At 30.3% G+C, this 13,429-nt stretch overlaps 1 protein-coding gene and 1 long non-coding RNA gene across 5 annotated transcripts; one reads left to right on the forward strand and one right to left on the reverse strand.

The window, feature by feature from the left end:
- Positions 1-853: 853 nt before the first annotated feature.
- On the reverse strand, positions 854-13,038 carry LOC131608807 (wax ester synthase/diacylglycerol acyltransferase 5-like). The gene is made up of 5 exons (XM_058880354.1): positions 12,793-13,038; positions 5,285-5,857; positions 1,986-2,342; positions 1,743-1,880; positions 854-1,012 (listed from the first exon to the last, which is right to left on the reverse strand). The coding sequence occupies exons 1-5, from the start codon at positions 12,979-12,981 to the stop codon at positions 854-856; spliced, it is 1,416 nt and encodes a 471-aa protein (XP_058736337.1). The 5' UTR covers positions 12,982-13,038.
- Positions 7,335-11,782, forward strand: LOC131608808 (uncharacterized). Of its 4 annotated transcripts, none has more exons than XR_009285825.1 (8): positions 7,335-7,784; positions 7,987-8,209; positions 9,300-9,567; positions 9,777-9,954; positions 10,215-10,696; positions 10,823-10,962; positions 11,262-11,368; positions 11,491-11,782. It is a non-coding gene; the product is annotated as an uncharacterized LOC131608808 (long non-coding RNA). The 4 variants fall into 4 exon arrangements; XR_009285826.1 differs by having other exon boundaries at positions 7,335-7,655; XR_009285823.1 differs by having other exon boundaries at positions 7,335-8,209.
- Positions 13,039-13,429: the final 391 nt, after the last annotated feature.

A 13,429-nucleotide genomic window follows, 5' to 3' on the forward strand; every position in this document is an offset into this window, starting at 1 on the left:
TTCTAGCATGCAAGTGTTTAAGTTAGCTATGTATGTCATGTATGTACGTGTGTTATCATCATAAATAACATACATAGCTAATAGTCTATAAATAGGTTGCTCTATCAGGTTATTGAAAGAGGTTGAGGTTGGTTGTTATTTTGGAATACTTGTAATCTTAAACTCTATTGAGAAAGTAAAAAATAAAGATTTAACTAATCATGTTCCTCCTCTTCTTTCCTCCTTTCTCCTCTTTGTTAACTGAACAATTTTTTGACCAATAAAAAAATTTACTTTTCTTTTACAAAAATACAAAGTAAAAAATAAAGATTTAACTAATCATGTTCCTCCTCTTCTTTCCTCCTTTCTCCTCTTTGTTAACTGACAGTTTTTTGACCAATAAAAAATTTTCTTTTCTTTTACAAAAATACATAGCTATTGATATTATTTGTCATAAATCTCTATTGAGATAGATCCAAATCTATAAATATTATCTTACTTTTGTTAAATAAACATGAAAGCGATTTTGAATTTTGACACGTGTCTAATATTGAAACAAATATCAACAAATTGAAATACTTTACTTTTTTTAATTACTATTAAGGTATACATGTCTGTTTGTTTTGTAGTTTTTTGTTCATAAATCGCACATACAACAAAATAGAAAAATTTATAATAAATAAATAAATTTCAAAAAAAGAAAAAAACAAAAATAGATGAGTAAATATCAGAGCATACATGGTATGGTACACACAACAAAATACACACATCAAATTAATCAAACAATCTTACTAATAACAAAGAAAATAATTAAAAATACAAACCATAATACACAATTCAAATGATCCAAAAATGACGTACATAGCAACATTGGCTAATTGGTTTCACAAGAAATTTTCATGGCTGCTTTGAATATAATCTCAAATGAACTTTGCATGCATGACTTCAGTCTCTGTTCGTCTATGAAGTCTTTTTCCGTTTTGAGGGTAACTCTAAGCATTCCCATATAGCTCATTATTGAAATGATAAGACTCTGCAACACATAAAGTTAAAGGGTGTTTAGATAATGCTCCACATTTTAATTTCAATTATGTGAACGAAAAAGATAGCATTCAGTGTTTAATGATATTAACATTTTTAATAAAAATTAGATTTTTTTAATCACAAATTGCTATTATTTAGATAAAAGTTAAATTTCATTATTTTTACGACATTTACATTTTCAGTAAAAAGAAATGAATGATCATAGTTAAAATAGTCTAATGTGGTTTTTGATGCAGTGCCATAAATAATTTTAATTCAGTCCGCAATTACGTCCATATGCTCTTGCAAGAGACTATAACATGAGCAATGTTGTGCCGGCAATTATGGGCCAGTTTGTTTTGCCTTTTTTTTAAAAATGTTTTTTATAGTATTATTAAATTTTGTGAAAAATCACTTCATTTTGAAGCTATTTCAAATAGATTTTTATAAAAATTATTTTTGAAATACGACTTTTTAAAAAAATTATGATTTTGACAAAGTTTTGGTCTTCAATTATGTATATTTTAGAAAAAACGAATATAAAAAAATTTGTAATATTTTGAAAAACGGTTTTAGAAAATGTATTTTCAAAAATATAAATAAAAAATCCATTTTTTTAAAGCTGAAACAAACTGACCCTATTTTTGTTTTTGCATACCGCAATTTAAAAGCATAAATTATTCTACACAATTACATTTGTATATCTAATTTTATTCATAAAAAAAATTAATTAATGTTACCTCAGCTCCCCCAGCCAAAGTGAAGTACAAGCCCTTGACAGGATGATTAGCCAAACTCATTTTTTCTACTGGTCCAACCAAGTTTGTAATCACTGTACTTGAATTTGTTATTGTCCTCCTAAGATGTTTAGCTACTTCCTTCATAACACAATAGCAACTAACTTCAATACTCTTTGTAATTAGCTTCAAACATTATATATAACTAACTTAATTAATAAAAACACTATCATAGATGTAACTAACCTCTTGTCCTCTGAATTTGCCTTCTATTTCCAAAAGTTTCCCAGTAAGTGCCACAGCCAAAGATTGTTTTTTCCTCTTAATTATATTATGAGTGTGTGAAATAAACTCTAGAGGGTTTGAAATTCTGCTTTTATTCAACTTTGGTATTGGTACATGCAAGAAGGAAATTCTATTCCCCCAAGGACCCTTTGTTTTTTTGGTATTGAGCATGTCATCTATTGATTGGTAACCTTCAATGTTTCTTGTATTAAGTAATACCAATGCTGTTGAATTTGAAGTGTTTGATTTGGAATCCATTTCTTGCATGTATAGCCTTGTCCCATAGAACACAATTCCAGTCACAACATCATTCACAGTCTGCAAAATAGTTAAATACAATTTCATGTAAGAAAAATAAGTTATTTATGAAGTCATGAAGTGATGAAATAGTTGGTTATAAGATTCATCGATCACAATTAATATTGAAAAGGAAAAGGGAGTTCGATATTATATGTATTCACTCTAGATTTTTGTTATAGGCTTCATCGATCACAAATACTTAAAGGTTGTATTTAACTTTATTTATTTATTTTATATTGAAATTTTAAAGTGTTGTGAGATGTAATTCATATATTTGATTTGAGTTGTATTTTTATTGCGTGTTCTTAGGTTTTAAAAGTTTAAGTGTGAGTTTTTTTTTTTATAAGTAATAAATATATTGAAACGAGTATAAGGGGTACTCAATCCAATTACAGTGGGAAATCAATTTGAAATTGATTTACAACAGCACTTGTAAGGAGTTAACCATCCAAGTAACTAAAGATTAGTTAAGCTGACCCGAATAACCGACATAAAATCAATCCCAAGCCAACGACTTTGCCACAAAAACTATCTCCTAACTCCCTTTCACCCCTTCTTTGAACGAGATATTGTTTCTTACTAACCAAATAACCCGTACAACTGACAGCCATATGATTATACTATAAAAGTTATTTCTATCCCGCCTACTTATAATTGAATAAAACGGTAAAATATGTTTAGGAATGGAAGAAACGACATGATACAAATTTACTCCTACCCAATCCATAATGGATTTTCAAACTTCCCCAACAACACAAAAAGATAAAAAGAGATGAATATGTGTTTCTTCTAAACCCGAACATAAGGAACAAACCGGATTAAGCGCACCTGATAAAAATCCTCTCTTAGCCAACTCATCCCTTGTTTGGAGTCTATTATGAAGCTCCCTCCAACCAAAAACTCTTATATTCATCTTAAGAGCTTCCAACTTTCCAGCACTTAAAACTTGGACCTGATCCCGCCCAATGGACAACCTTTTGAAGCCTGATTTCACCAAAAAAACTTGCTGTCGAAGGCCACCAAAAAAACTCATCGTGTAACAATGGGTTAGGCGATGTATGTTGCAAGATGGTATGCAAGCTAGCACAAACTTCAACCTCCAAATCTGTCAAACCCATGAATTATGGTCAAAAAATCATGCTTCCGAAATCCTCACCAGCGGTTCCTGCAGGGCCTCAAATAATAGAGAAATTGGTTACGCAATGATTCGTTACCTATCTAACGATCCCTCCAAAAACCAGTGTCGGCACTGTTACCAAACTTGCACGATAAGCACATACGAAACCCATTGGCTTCGGCTCCCCAAACGCCTAATAAAATACATAAGTCCCTCCACCACAATGAGTTATTAATCCCTCATTTATTAAAAATTGAGAAAAATGTATCGTACATAAGAGTAATGGATTCAATTGAAATTCAACTTCCTTGCATTTTGCATTGATTGATCAAGTGTTTACAAAGGAACTAATCCCTACTACGTAAAAGATCTTTCGTAAAAAAATATTACAACGACCTCCATGTTAGTTGTGGTAATAATTCATTTTTTGGCGCTTTTTTTCTATATTTACTAAAATACATTTCACTAAGATCTTAGTTAAAAACCGTAGTGAAATGTACTATGGGTTACAGGTTTCGAATTCCAAATCTATCAATTTCTCATTTTATCGTCACAAAATGAAATTGTCCTTGTATAAAGTTCAACCATTTCTTCATAGTTCGTTTTATCAACCGTGGTAAAAGGTAATATTTATTTATATATAAGTGAATTTATTTCTCGCTAAGTACATATAAAAAATGTTTCTCTCAAAAGAAAAACCTAGTATATTTTAGTCTCATCTCACCTACATCAACCTATGACTATAGTTAATTTGTTTGTACTGTTATGCTTAAGGCATATGCATAATATACACACTACCTTAAGTGTCATACACACTATATTTGTCTTCCTCTAATTAAGAGTCACGAGTTAATATATAGGTGTTGATGTCTATGGTAGGTTTGAAATATTTAATTTATTAATGCTTTTAGTTAGGGATGTTCATGGCTAACTCACAAACTCGCTGGTCCAAACTGAACTATAACCCATAAATTATTAAAATGTGTTCATTTATAAGTATATTCAATCCAACCCGTAACAACTCATATAATATTGGTTAGGGTATTAGATTTGAGTTTCACAGTCCGTTGATGCAAAATATTAATGTGACATTAGTGATTTCTTATTTTTTAAAATTATTTTAAAGAAAAATATATAATTAATATATCATTCCTAACAAAAATTTTGCCTATTTTTTTTCACCCATTACTATAACTATACCAATGAAATTAGTACTTTTATGATTAAATGTTGTTTCTTATTTTTTTTTATCATTTTTTAATTTATGTATTTTATTGAGATAACATGTCTTGTGGAATTTTCTTCTATTATCAAATGTTATAACACTTGGGTGAATTTTATTAGACATTTTATATTGTGTTTCATCCAATTTTAATATTATAAATGAGTATAATTGTATTAAATTGTGTTAATTTTTTTTTATTAAAAAATAGTTATTAAAAAATATTTTTTATTTAAAGCACAATCCACGAATCCAACTCAAACTCAACTGAATCTAACTCATGAATGAGCATGTCGTTTAGTTCAGTTTCAACCGCAAAATAGCGGGTTAGATGATGAAATTCACTCACTAAAATTTAAACGAATTAGATAATAGATTAGATGAAACCCAATCCAACTCAACTCGGATATAAGCCCTGCTCTTAATATTTTCTAGCGGATGTAATTTTTAAAAGTAAAGTTACTGTGTTATGATTGTGACAGTGATTGTGATTTTTAAGTTGGAAAAAACACACATGTGTACGGGACAAGTAGGTACTATAATTAATAACAATAAAGAGCTAACATTCTTATGAGTGGTTGAAAAATAAAAAAATTCAATAAACCAAAAATATAATCATACCACACCAAGCTTTGATTTGATGTCTTTGATATGCTCCATGGAGAATGTCATAGTTGATATACAAATTGGTTGAAAATCAGCTCCACCATCTCCTGATCTTATAGGACTTTCATCATCATCCATAACACTACTCTTCAACACACTCCATCCAAAATCAGAGACAGTATTAAAAACAGATGACATAGTCCAACAAATTTTTCTCCAACAACTTTTCTTAAAAGTTACTGATTTTGTCGGTTTAAGACAAGGAAAAGACAAAGGAAGAGATGGATTATCAGCACGTTGAAGACAAGAAAGAAGTGCACCCATTAGAGAATAACCATCTCCAAGTGCATGGTGAAGCTTGAATATCATATTGCCTTGTGAATTTTTTGTAGGGTAATTCACTATGTGTACTTCCCATAATGGTTTTTGTTGTGATAATTTTTCCATTGCTATTGTGGACAAATAACCATGAAAACATTTGTCATAAAATTCCAATGTTTTTCCTTCAGAGAATTTTGGTACTTTAATATGGTCTTTCAAGTTCACATCAACTTTCCTCCATTGTTTTTTCCTATTTTTATCTTCCACCTGTGAATATATATATTTGAACAATTCAAGTTAAAAATAAAATCATATTAACAATATAATTTAGACAATAATATTTTAAGTATGGTTTAAATTGTGGGCCGCAATGCCACATTATAAGAAGTTGTTGCAATATTGCGGTTGTGATAGTGTTTGCATTCATATCATGCCACAATTGCAATGTGATTATAAATCACATTAAAAACTACATCATAAGTGTGTAACACTACTAGAAATACACAGTTTACCTGCGGAATTTCCTGCGAAAAGGTTTCCGCAGGTATACCTGCGGAATTTCCTGCGACTTTATTAATTAAAATAAATTCTACTGCGGAATAGAATTTCGCAGAAAATTCTGCAGGAATACCTGCGGATTTTTCTGCGGAAAATATATTTTGTATATAAAATGAAACTATACTATCGAATCCGCAGGTAATTCCGCAGGAAAGTTTTCTGCGGATTTTGCTGCGGAACTCTATTTGGAATAAAACCAAACTACAATACAAAATCCGCAGGTAATTCCGCAGAAACGTTTCCTGCGGATTTTGCTGCGGATTTTATTTTATATTTTATTTTAATTTTTTTTGAATTTAAAAATAATGTAATATATTTTTCTTTTAAAATAAAATGTTTCTTTTGCAATTTTTTTTACTAGGTTTGTGAAGTTTTACTTGAGAAGTCTTTTGTTAAAAAATTGATATGAGAGTTTGAGAGATCTATATTAGAAAATTCTAATGATATTCTGTGAGAACATATATAATGTTACTTTTAATTTACTTGTAACATTGGTTATGGATATTCTTTAGTATATATCTTTTTAAAAATAAAATTTTTATAGGGCATATATTTTGAGGATCTTATAATTTAATTGGATTTTGAAACACTAAATATTAAGAAACTAATAACAAACTATTCTATATTTTCATGAATGTTCTGTAAATTTTTCTATGAATTTTTCTGTGAATTTTCATCATTTTTTTAAACTTTTATATATTTTTGTAGATCTGCTGACTAATTAATTATGTTTTTTTATCAATATAATCCTATTTATGAAGCTTTTAATTTGAAAATACTTTTACAATTTTTTTTTAAATTTTTCCTAAAACCTATATAAAAAAGTTAATAAAATTTTAATGGTTAATTATTCAACATTATTATATTAATTGTTAATTATTTTCAATGTGAATTGTGTTATTGTTAAATTTTAAATTTAATCTTAATTTAAAAAAAAATAAAAGGTATACAAATTTTGAAAAATAAAATTACTTAAAATTTTAACAATAAAAGAAATACTTATATGTTTAATTTTTTATTTTGAATTAAATTAAATTATGTCTTTTTTAATTTATCTCTAGATAATTTTATTTAATTTTACAGTTTAGTAGAAAGAATATTTTAGTTTTATTATTATTTTTTCTTAAACTATTTTATTTTATCATTTTTGCCTTTTTAACATTTTCTTTTTCATTTTCCCATTATGCAAAAACGTGAACACGCTATGCTCTCTTCTTTCTCCGTGAAAACCCTAGCGCCGCCGCATTCCCTCATCAGTTTTCCGACCACCACGAACTCAAAATGAAAAAATAACAACATATTCATACTCCTCAATTCGTGGCCTATCTAGTGAACCATAACGTTTTCCATTTCGAGCCACCGCCGTCGAACCACCTTCCGCCTCTCCTTCCGGCCACCGCTCCTCCAATCGAAGAAATGAGGTCATTTTCGTGCTTATCATTATGTGACCTTCAACTTGAACCAGTTGTATTTTTTGGATTCAATTAGAGTTTCTAAGGCAACTACGGTATGGTTCTTAGGCTTTGTGAGTTAGGAGTTTTATTTACTATTCTTGACCTGTATTATTACTCTTTTGACATTGGCTTGAGTTTTGCAAACAAGGTGTTTGTTGAAATTCCTCTGAACAAATTTGAGGGTTAGTGACTCCCTGTATTATTACTTTAGACTAATTTATGCTCTAGTTTAGAATGATATTTTTTATATTTAAAACAAATTCATGCAGGTACAAAAAGAAAAATTACTGAACAAATTCAAGACTAAAACAATGTAAAGAAAGAAAGAAAAAGACAAGAATTTTATGTTAATGATACTAAGTTATTGTTTGTCATGAATTAAAGGTATATGGTGCAAGGAGCAGAAGCAGTTCATGCAGCAAATCCAAATGTTCTTGTAATTTTATCTGGATTTAATTTTGCCAGAGACTTATCATTTTTTTCCAAAAGACCAGTGAAGCTATCATTCCAAGGGAAATTAGTATTTGAAGCACACTGGTATGGATTCAATGATGGTGAAGCTTGGCTAAGAGGGAACCCAAATCAGGAAGCAAAAGTACCATACTGTGTAAGTTCAATCTTTTTGTAAAAAAACATTTGGGGTGTTAGTAATGGAACTGATTCAATAAGTACACTTAGTTTTCACATTCGATACTATTTCTTCTTTGTTAGTTTGATTTTCTTCATGCCAGTTTTTGAATTATTGATGCATTAATATTAATAGTATTATATATATGAATCTAGATCTCTAGGAGACAATGTTAATGGCTTATGTATGGATTAATGATTAAACACAGTCACTTCATAATTAATGACATCCTAGTAACTAGATATATTTCCACTTGCAGACCTAACATGTTTTCACTATACTGACTAATCCCATTGAGTGTCATTAACTATAGGGAGTTAATAGAATTTGAGACGAGTTTAATCTTAAGCATATAGTGACCCCTACATGATTGATTGATATTAGATTTAAGCTATGAAATATAAACACAAGGAAAGTATATCATTTAGTGGAAAACCTTCATAATATGTATTCAACAAGATATATAATACTATATATAGGAAAAAGAGTATATTACTCTCACTTTCCATTTTCTTTTATTTTGATCGAACTATATATAGGAAAAAGAGTGGGAAAAAAAGGAGAGAAAATGACATGGACGAGAAGAATAGATTCAGGTAGCAATGCAATAGAGGTCCTAGAAAAGAAAAGATGTTGTAGTTCTAGAATCCTTGCAAAACTTCATATTCTGAAACCAACGACTCTTGTGAAACTTTATATATATTCATGTTCCCAGAGACAACAACCTTGTTGCTGTTACTACTTTCTTGATCAGCATTTCCCATATAGCCTTGGTTTGCCAGTAGTATTGATTCCCATTATTGGTATCCACTGTGTTGTTATATTTACATTACAACAAGTACCACAAAATCAAAATAAAGATTTTAATTTTATACTATGGCTAAAGGTAGGGCTGTTGTTGGTTCACTTTAGCATTAAAAAGTTTTATTTTTACATTTTTCTTAACTATATGTTATAAAGTTAGGACATTTTTATAAGAAAATAGTTTGTGTAGAATTCTATAATTTGAACAGGATTAAAAGTTGACTCAACAGAATTCACCTCAGTTTTAAGCCATTTCATGTGGCAGGCTATAGCTAGTTCAATTTGATGGGTTAAGTCAAGAAAGTCAGCCCATAGCCAACATATTTTATTGAAGAATTTTATTACAAGATAGAGCATTCAAGGCGTATTAATACACCATAAGTGGCTGATCTCATACAGAGAAGCAAAAGACTTGATCCCATTAATTGGCCAGGATTAGTTTGTCTTGATGTTATTTATCAGACATGAGTTAGAGAACAAAGAGAAAGTAGCAGGCAAGATTTATATAGCAAGAGCCTGTCATAGAACAATTGGTATGTGTGTTCAGTTTTGTATTAAATGTAGTCATAATGTATTGCTTTGGAAATTAAGTAATTATGTAAAAATTTGTTGAACAAATAATTATGATTGATTGATTTCTGATATTATTTGTATAAGTGTGTTTGATATTTAGATTCAAAACAACACTGCATATTTGGTTTTTGAAATTCATGGTATATGTTTGTGTTTTGTATTTGTTAAGGGCATCATCTTCCTGACAAGGCAATTGATTTAGTCGACAAGGCATGTGCAAATGTGAGAGTTCAACTTGATAGTCAGCCAGAAGAAATTGACAATCTTGAAAGAGAATGCAACTAGAAGTGGAGCTTCATGCTCGAGAGAAAGAGAAGGACAAAGCTAGCAAAGCTCGTATTGTAGATGTAAGTATAGATGCTGAGTTTTTATCTTAAATAGGGATTCAAATTCAAATTTGCCATGTAGCATCAAATGATATATTAGACAATGAACATATATTTATTCAATGACTGATAAATAACTTAGTTAATCAAACTCTATTCATTTTAACCTCAGTGTTGGACAATGGTGCAAAGTATGTGTTTTTTGTAGTACATGACAGTTTTTATTCTGTTTTGTGTATTTATTGTATCTAAACGGTTCTAACTGTTGATGTTACTTGCAGGTGCGGAGAGAACTTGACGAATTAAGAGACAAGCTTCAACCTCTAAAGATGAAGTATAGCAAAGAAAAAGAGAGAATTGATGAGATTCAAAGGCTGAAGCAGAAACGTGAAGAGCTCTTATTCGCACTACAGGAGGCTGAGAGGCGGTATGATCTAGCCAAAGCTGCAAACCTACGATATGGTGCAATTGAAGAGGTGGAAACTGCCATAAAAAACCTTGAAGGTAGCACTGATAGTAACACCGATGAGAGTCTGATGTTGACTGAAACTGTTGTTGTCTAATTTGAGATTAAGGAAGTGAAGTTCCTAGCAACTTACCTGGAGGGTTCAGTGAATTAATTCCCAGAGAGTTGACAACTACTATTTGACCTTAAATAAATGCTTTCTTGGAAGGGTTCAATGAATTAATTCCCAGAAAGTTGATATCCATATTCAATGACAAAGAGCTGGAGTTATTGATCAGTGGGCTTCTGATATTGATTGTAAGACTTAGTTGTCCATTCCTTTTTTTGATGTCATTTATGTTTATTTGCTCTTCTTCCTGCTGTGTTTATGACTATTTAAATCCCATAAAACAGAAGGTTTAACAGTAGTGCATTTTGTTTCAGTGGATGACTTGAGAGCAAATACAGAATATTCTAGATATAGTGCTGCATCGCCGGCTATTCAATGGTTTTGGGAGGTTGTCCAAGATTTAAGCAAAGAAGACAAGGCTCGGTTTTTGCAATTTGTGACTGGCACGTCCAAGGTATAATACTGCTAAAAGAGCTCTGTGTATTTTAATCTTTTACCAACTGAAAAATTGTGTTTTTTTAAAAACCACAGGATGGATTCCCTTATATGGTAGCTACTTTCAACTAGCCCATTATATGAGCTATTAATTTATTTGCGAAGCATTTTAGTAGAGAGAAAATTGTCCAAACTAAACTGAATCTAATATTTTGTATCCTACTTGATTTAAAATGAATATCATTGACCCTTATTAGAGAGCCGTGAAAACATTTATAGTGCAATTTGGAGTTCTGATTTTCAGTATTGATGTTTCAGGTGCCTTTGGAAGGTTTTAGTGCTCTTCATGGAATTTCAGGCTCCCAGAAGTTTCAGACACATAAAGCATATGGAAGTCCTGATCACTTGCCTTCTGCTCATACTTGGTATATCTTTTTGCCCTTTTCAATTCATTCACTATACATACATATTTGTTTTCTGTTTGGATGATTTATAGCTGGCATACTATGTTATCATTTGGTCATTCATCATCCTTTTCTTGGTGCAGTTTCAATCAATTGGATTTGCCGGACGTATCCATCTAAACAACATTTGGAAGAGAGGTTACTGCTCGCGATTCACGAAGCAAGTGAGGGATTTGGATTTGGTTAAAATGTTGTTTTACGTTTTAGAGTAGGAGTTTTTTCATAATATAATGGAACAGTGTACCAGTTTATTATCCCAGGATGTCAAACGGTTCATTAGTAGCTTGGTTGTTTGAGTATTTTTAGTAATGTGACTATGTAAGTACTTGTTACTAACTTTGTAATATTTTTTATAGTAACAAATTGTTCTATGAATTTGAATTTGTCTTATTTAAATTCAAAGTATTTTAAATTAAATTTTAATTTTTATATTATGGTTATTTAAGTATACAATTGATAATATTTCAAAAAAAAAAATTTAAGTTCAAACTTTCCTGCGGATTTAGCTGCGGTTTGTTTCCTGCGGAATTATCTGCGGAATTACCTGCGGAATTTCCTGCCGAAAATATTACCCACGAAGGTTTTAGCTGGGGACGAGAAGCCGCAGGAAAATCCGCAAGTAACTTGTTTCCTGCGGAAATTCAGCTGAAATCCGCAGGTAAATCCGCAGGAAATTCGAGTATTTCTAGTAGTGTAATGACAACATCATAACACCGCATCGGTCCGCATCATACAACATCATACCGCAACAAATTATACATTGTTTGCGAAAATTACTTGATATATCTTTCTTTCTATTTATATCATATTTCAAATATCTTTTAAAGGATTAGAGATATTCAAAGTGCTAACAAATTGTTAATAACATGCAATGAATATTTAGAATTGTTAATAACATATATACAAAGTGATTAGAGATATTCAAAATAACTTTTTTACGTAATAAAGCATTCTCTCTGTGTATCATTTTCTGAAGTTCTTTTTTAATAGCCAAGTTTTTAAAAAAAAAAATTAATATTCCAGTTACTTGTAGATTTATCCGCGTATTTCATGTTACCAAAGAATGTATCTGCGGATTTACCTGTTGATCAAACATACTGCAGATAAATTCGCAAGTAAATTCGTAGATAAATTCGCAGATAACATCAAATTCGTAGATAAATCTGCAAGCAATTTGAAAAGTTTAAAAAAAAAAAGGAGGTGTCATGTGAGGTGGCGTCTACGTGAAAAACACTCCGCCAAAATATGGTTAAAATAAAAAAATTTGAAATGTGAATATGTTGAAACAATGCAAAATATAAAAAACTACCGATAAGAAATTAATAATTGTAGCTTATATAATATTGAAAGTAGAGAGAGAAGGACTCATGAGTGAGAGAGAGAACCATGATAGAGGAGAAACGAGGACTAATGGGAAGGAAAACATCTTTAAATAAAGCAAAGACTTGCAAGTCATGGATGGGAACTTGAAATTCTAAAACTGCAATAATGTGTAAGCATATGACTGAGCTGTTAAAGTATTGTCCAAGAGGACTAACTGGTTGTTCTAATTCTTCATCTTTCTCATGTTCCATAGTGCAAGAAGAACTAAGGTTTAGAATATATGTGATAGAGGAAGTAAGAAGAGGAACTATATATTTTATTAGCACTGAATTTGAGTAACTCAAATGATCATGCATCATATTTATATATAGAGATACTATGTTTGCAAGTAGCAATAAATTACTATCAACAACCATGCAGTTATGTACCTTTAATATTCAACTATATGAAGTACGTGTATCTTTAATTTAACACATATCACTTATGCAGCGGAATCAGGCCCGGTCATAGGGGAAGACAACCTAGGCATTTGCCTAGGTCTTGAAATTTAATTTGTCAGTGAATTTTTATCTACTCAATACAAAAAATTAGGTACAGTTATTTCTAGCGTAAAATGTATTGAAAACAATTAAAAAGTATATTATTTAATAAATAATTAAAAATGATAAAATTAAATGGTGGTATATGATTGATTAATGA

The sequence above is a fragment of the Vicia villosa genome, linkage group LG6, assembly GCF_029867415.1.
Source record: "Vicia villosa cultivar HV-30 ecotype Madison, WI linkage group LG6, Vvil1.0, whole genome shotgun sequence".
Classification (NCBI taxonomy): domain Eukaryota; kingdom Viridiplantae; phylum Streptophyta; class Magnoliopsida; order Fabales; family Fabaceae; genus Vicia; species Vicia villosa.

What these genes read in the sequence shown, in the direction of transcription:
- LOC131608807 (XM_058880354.1), bottom strand. Translation starts at nt 12,981, where the DNA reads ATGGAACATGAGAAAGATGAAGAATTAGAACAACCAGTTAGTCCTCTT. An exon ending in CTCGTTTCTCCTCTATCATG is followed by an intron (nt 5,858 to 12,792) that starts GTTCTCTCTCTC and finishes ATATATTCACAG; the next exon opens with GTGGAAGATAAAAATAGGAA. An exon ending in GCAAATTCAGAGGACAAGAG is followed by an intron (nt 1,881 to 1,985) that starts GTTAGTTACATC and finishes TGTGTTATGAAG; the next exon opens with GAAGTAGCTAAACATCTTAG.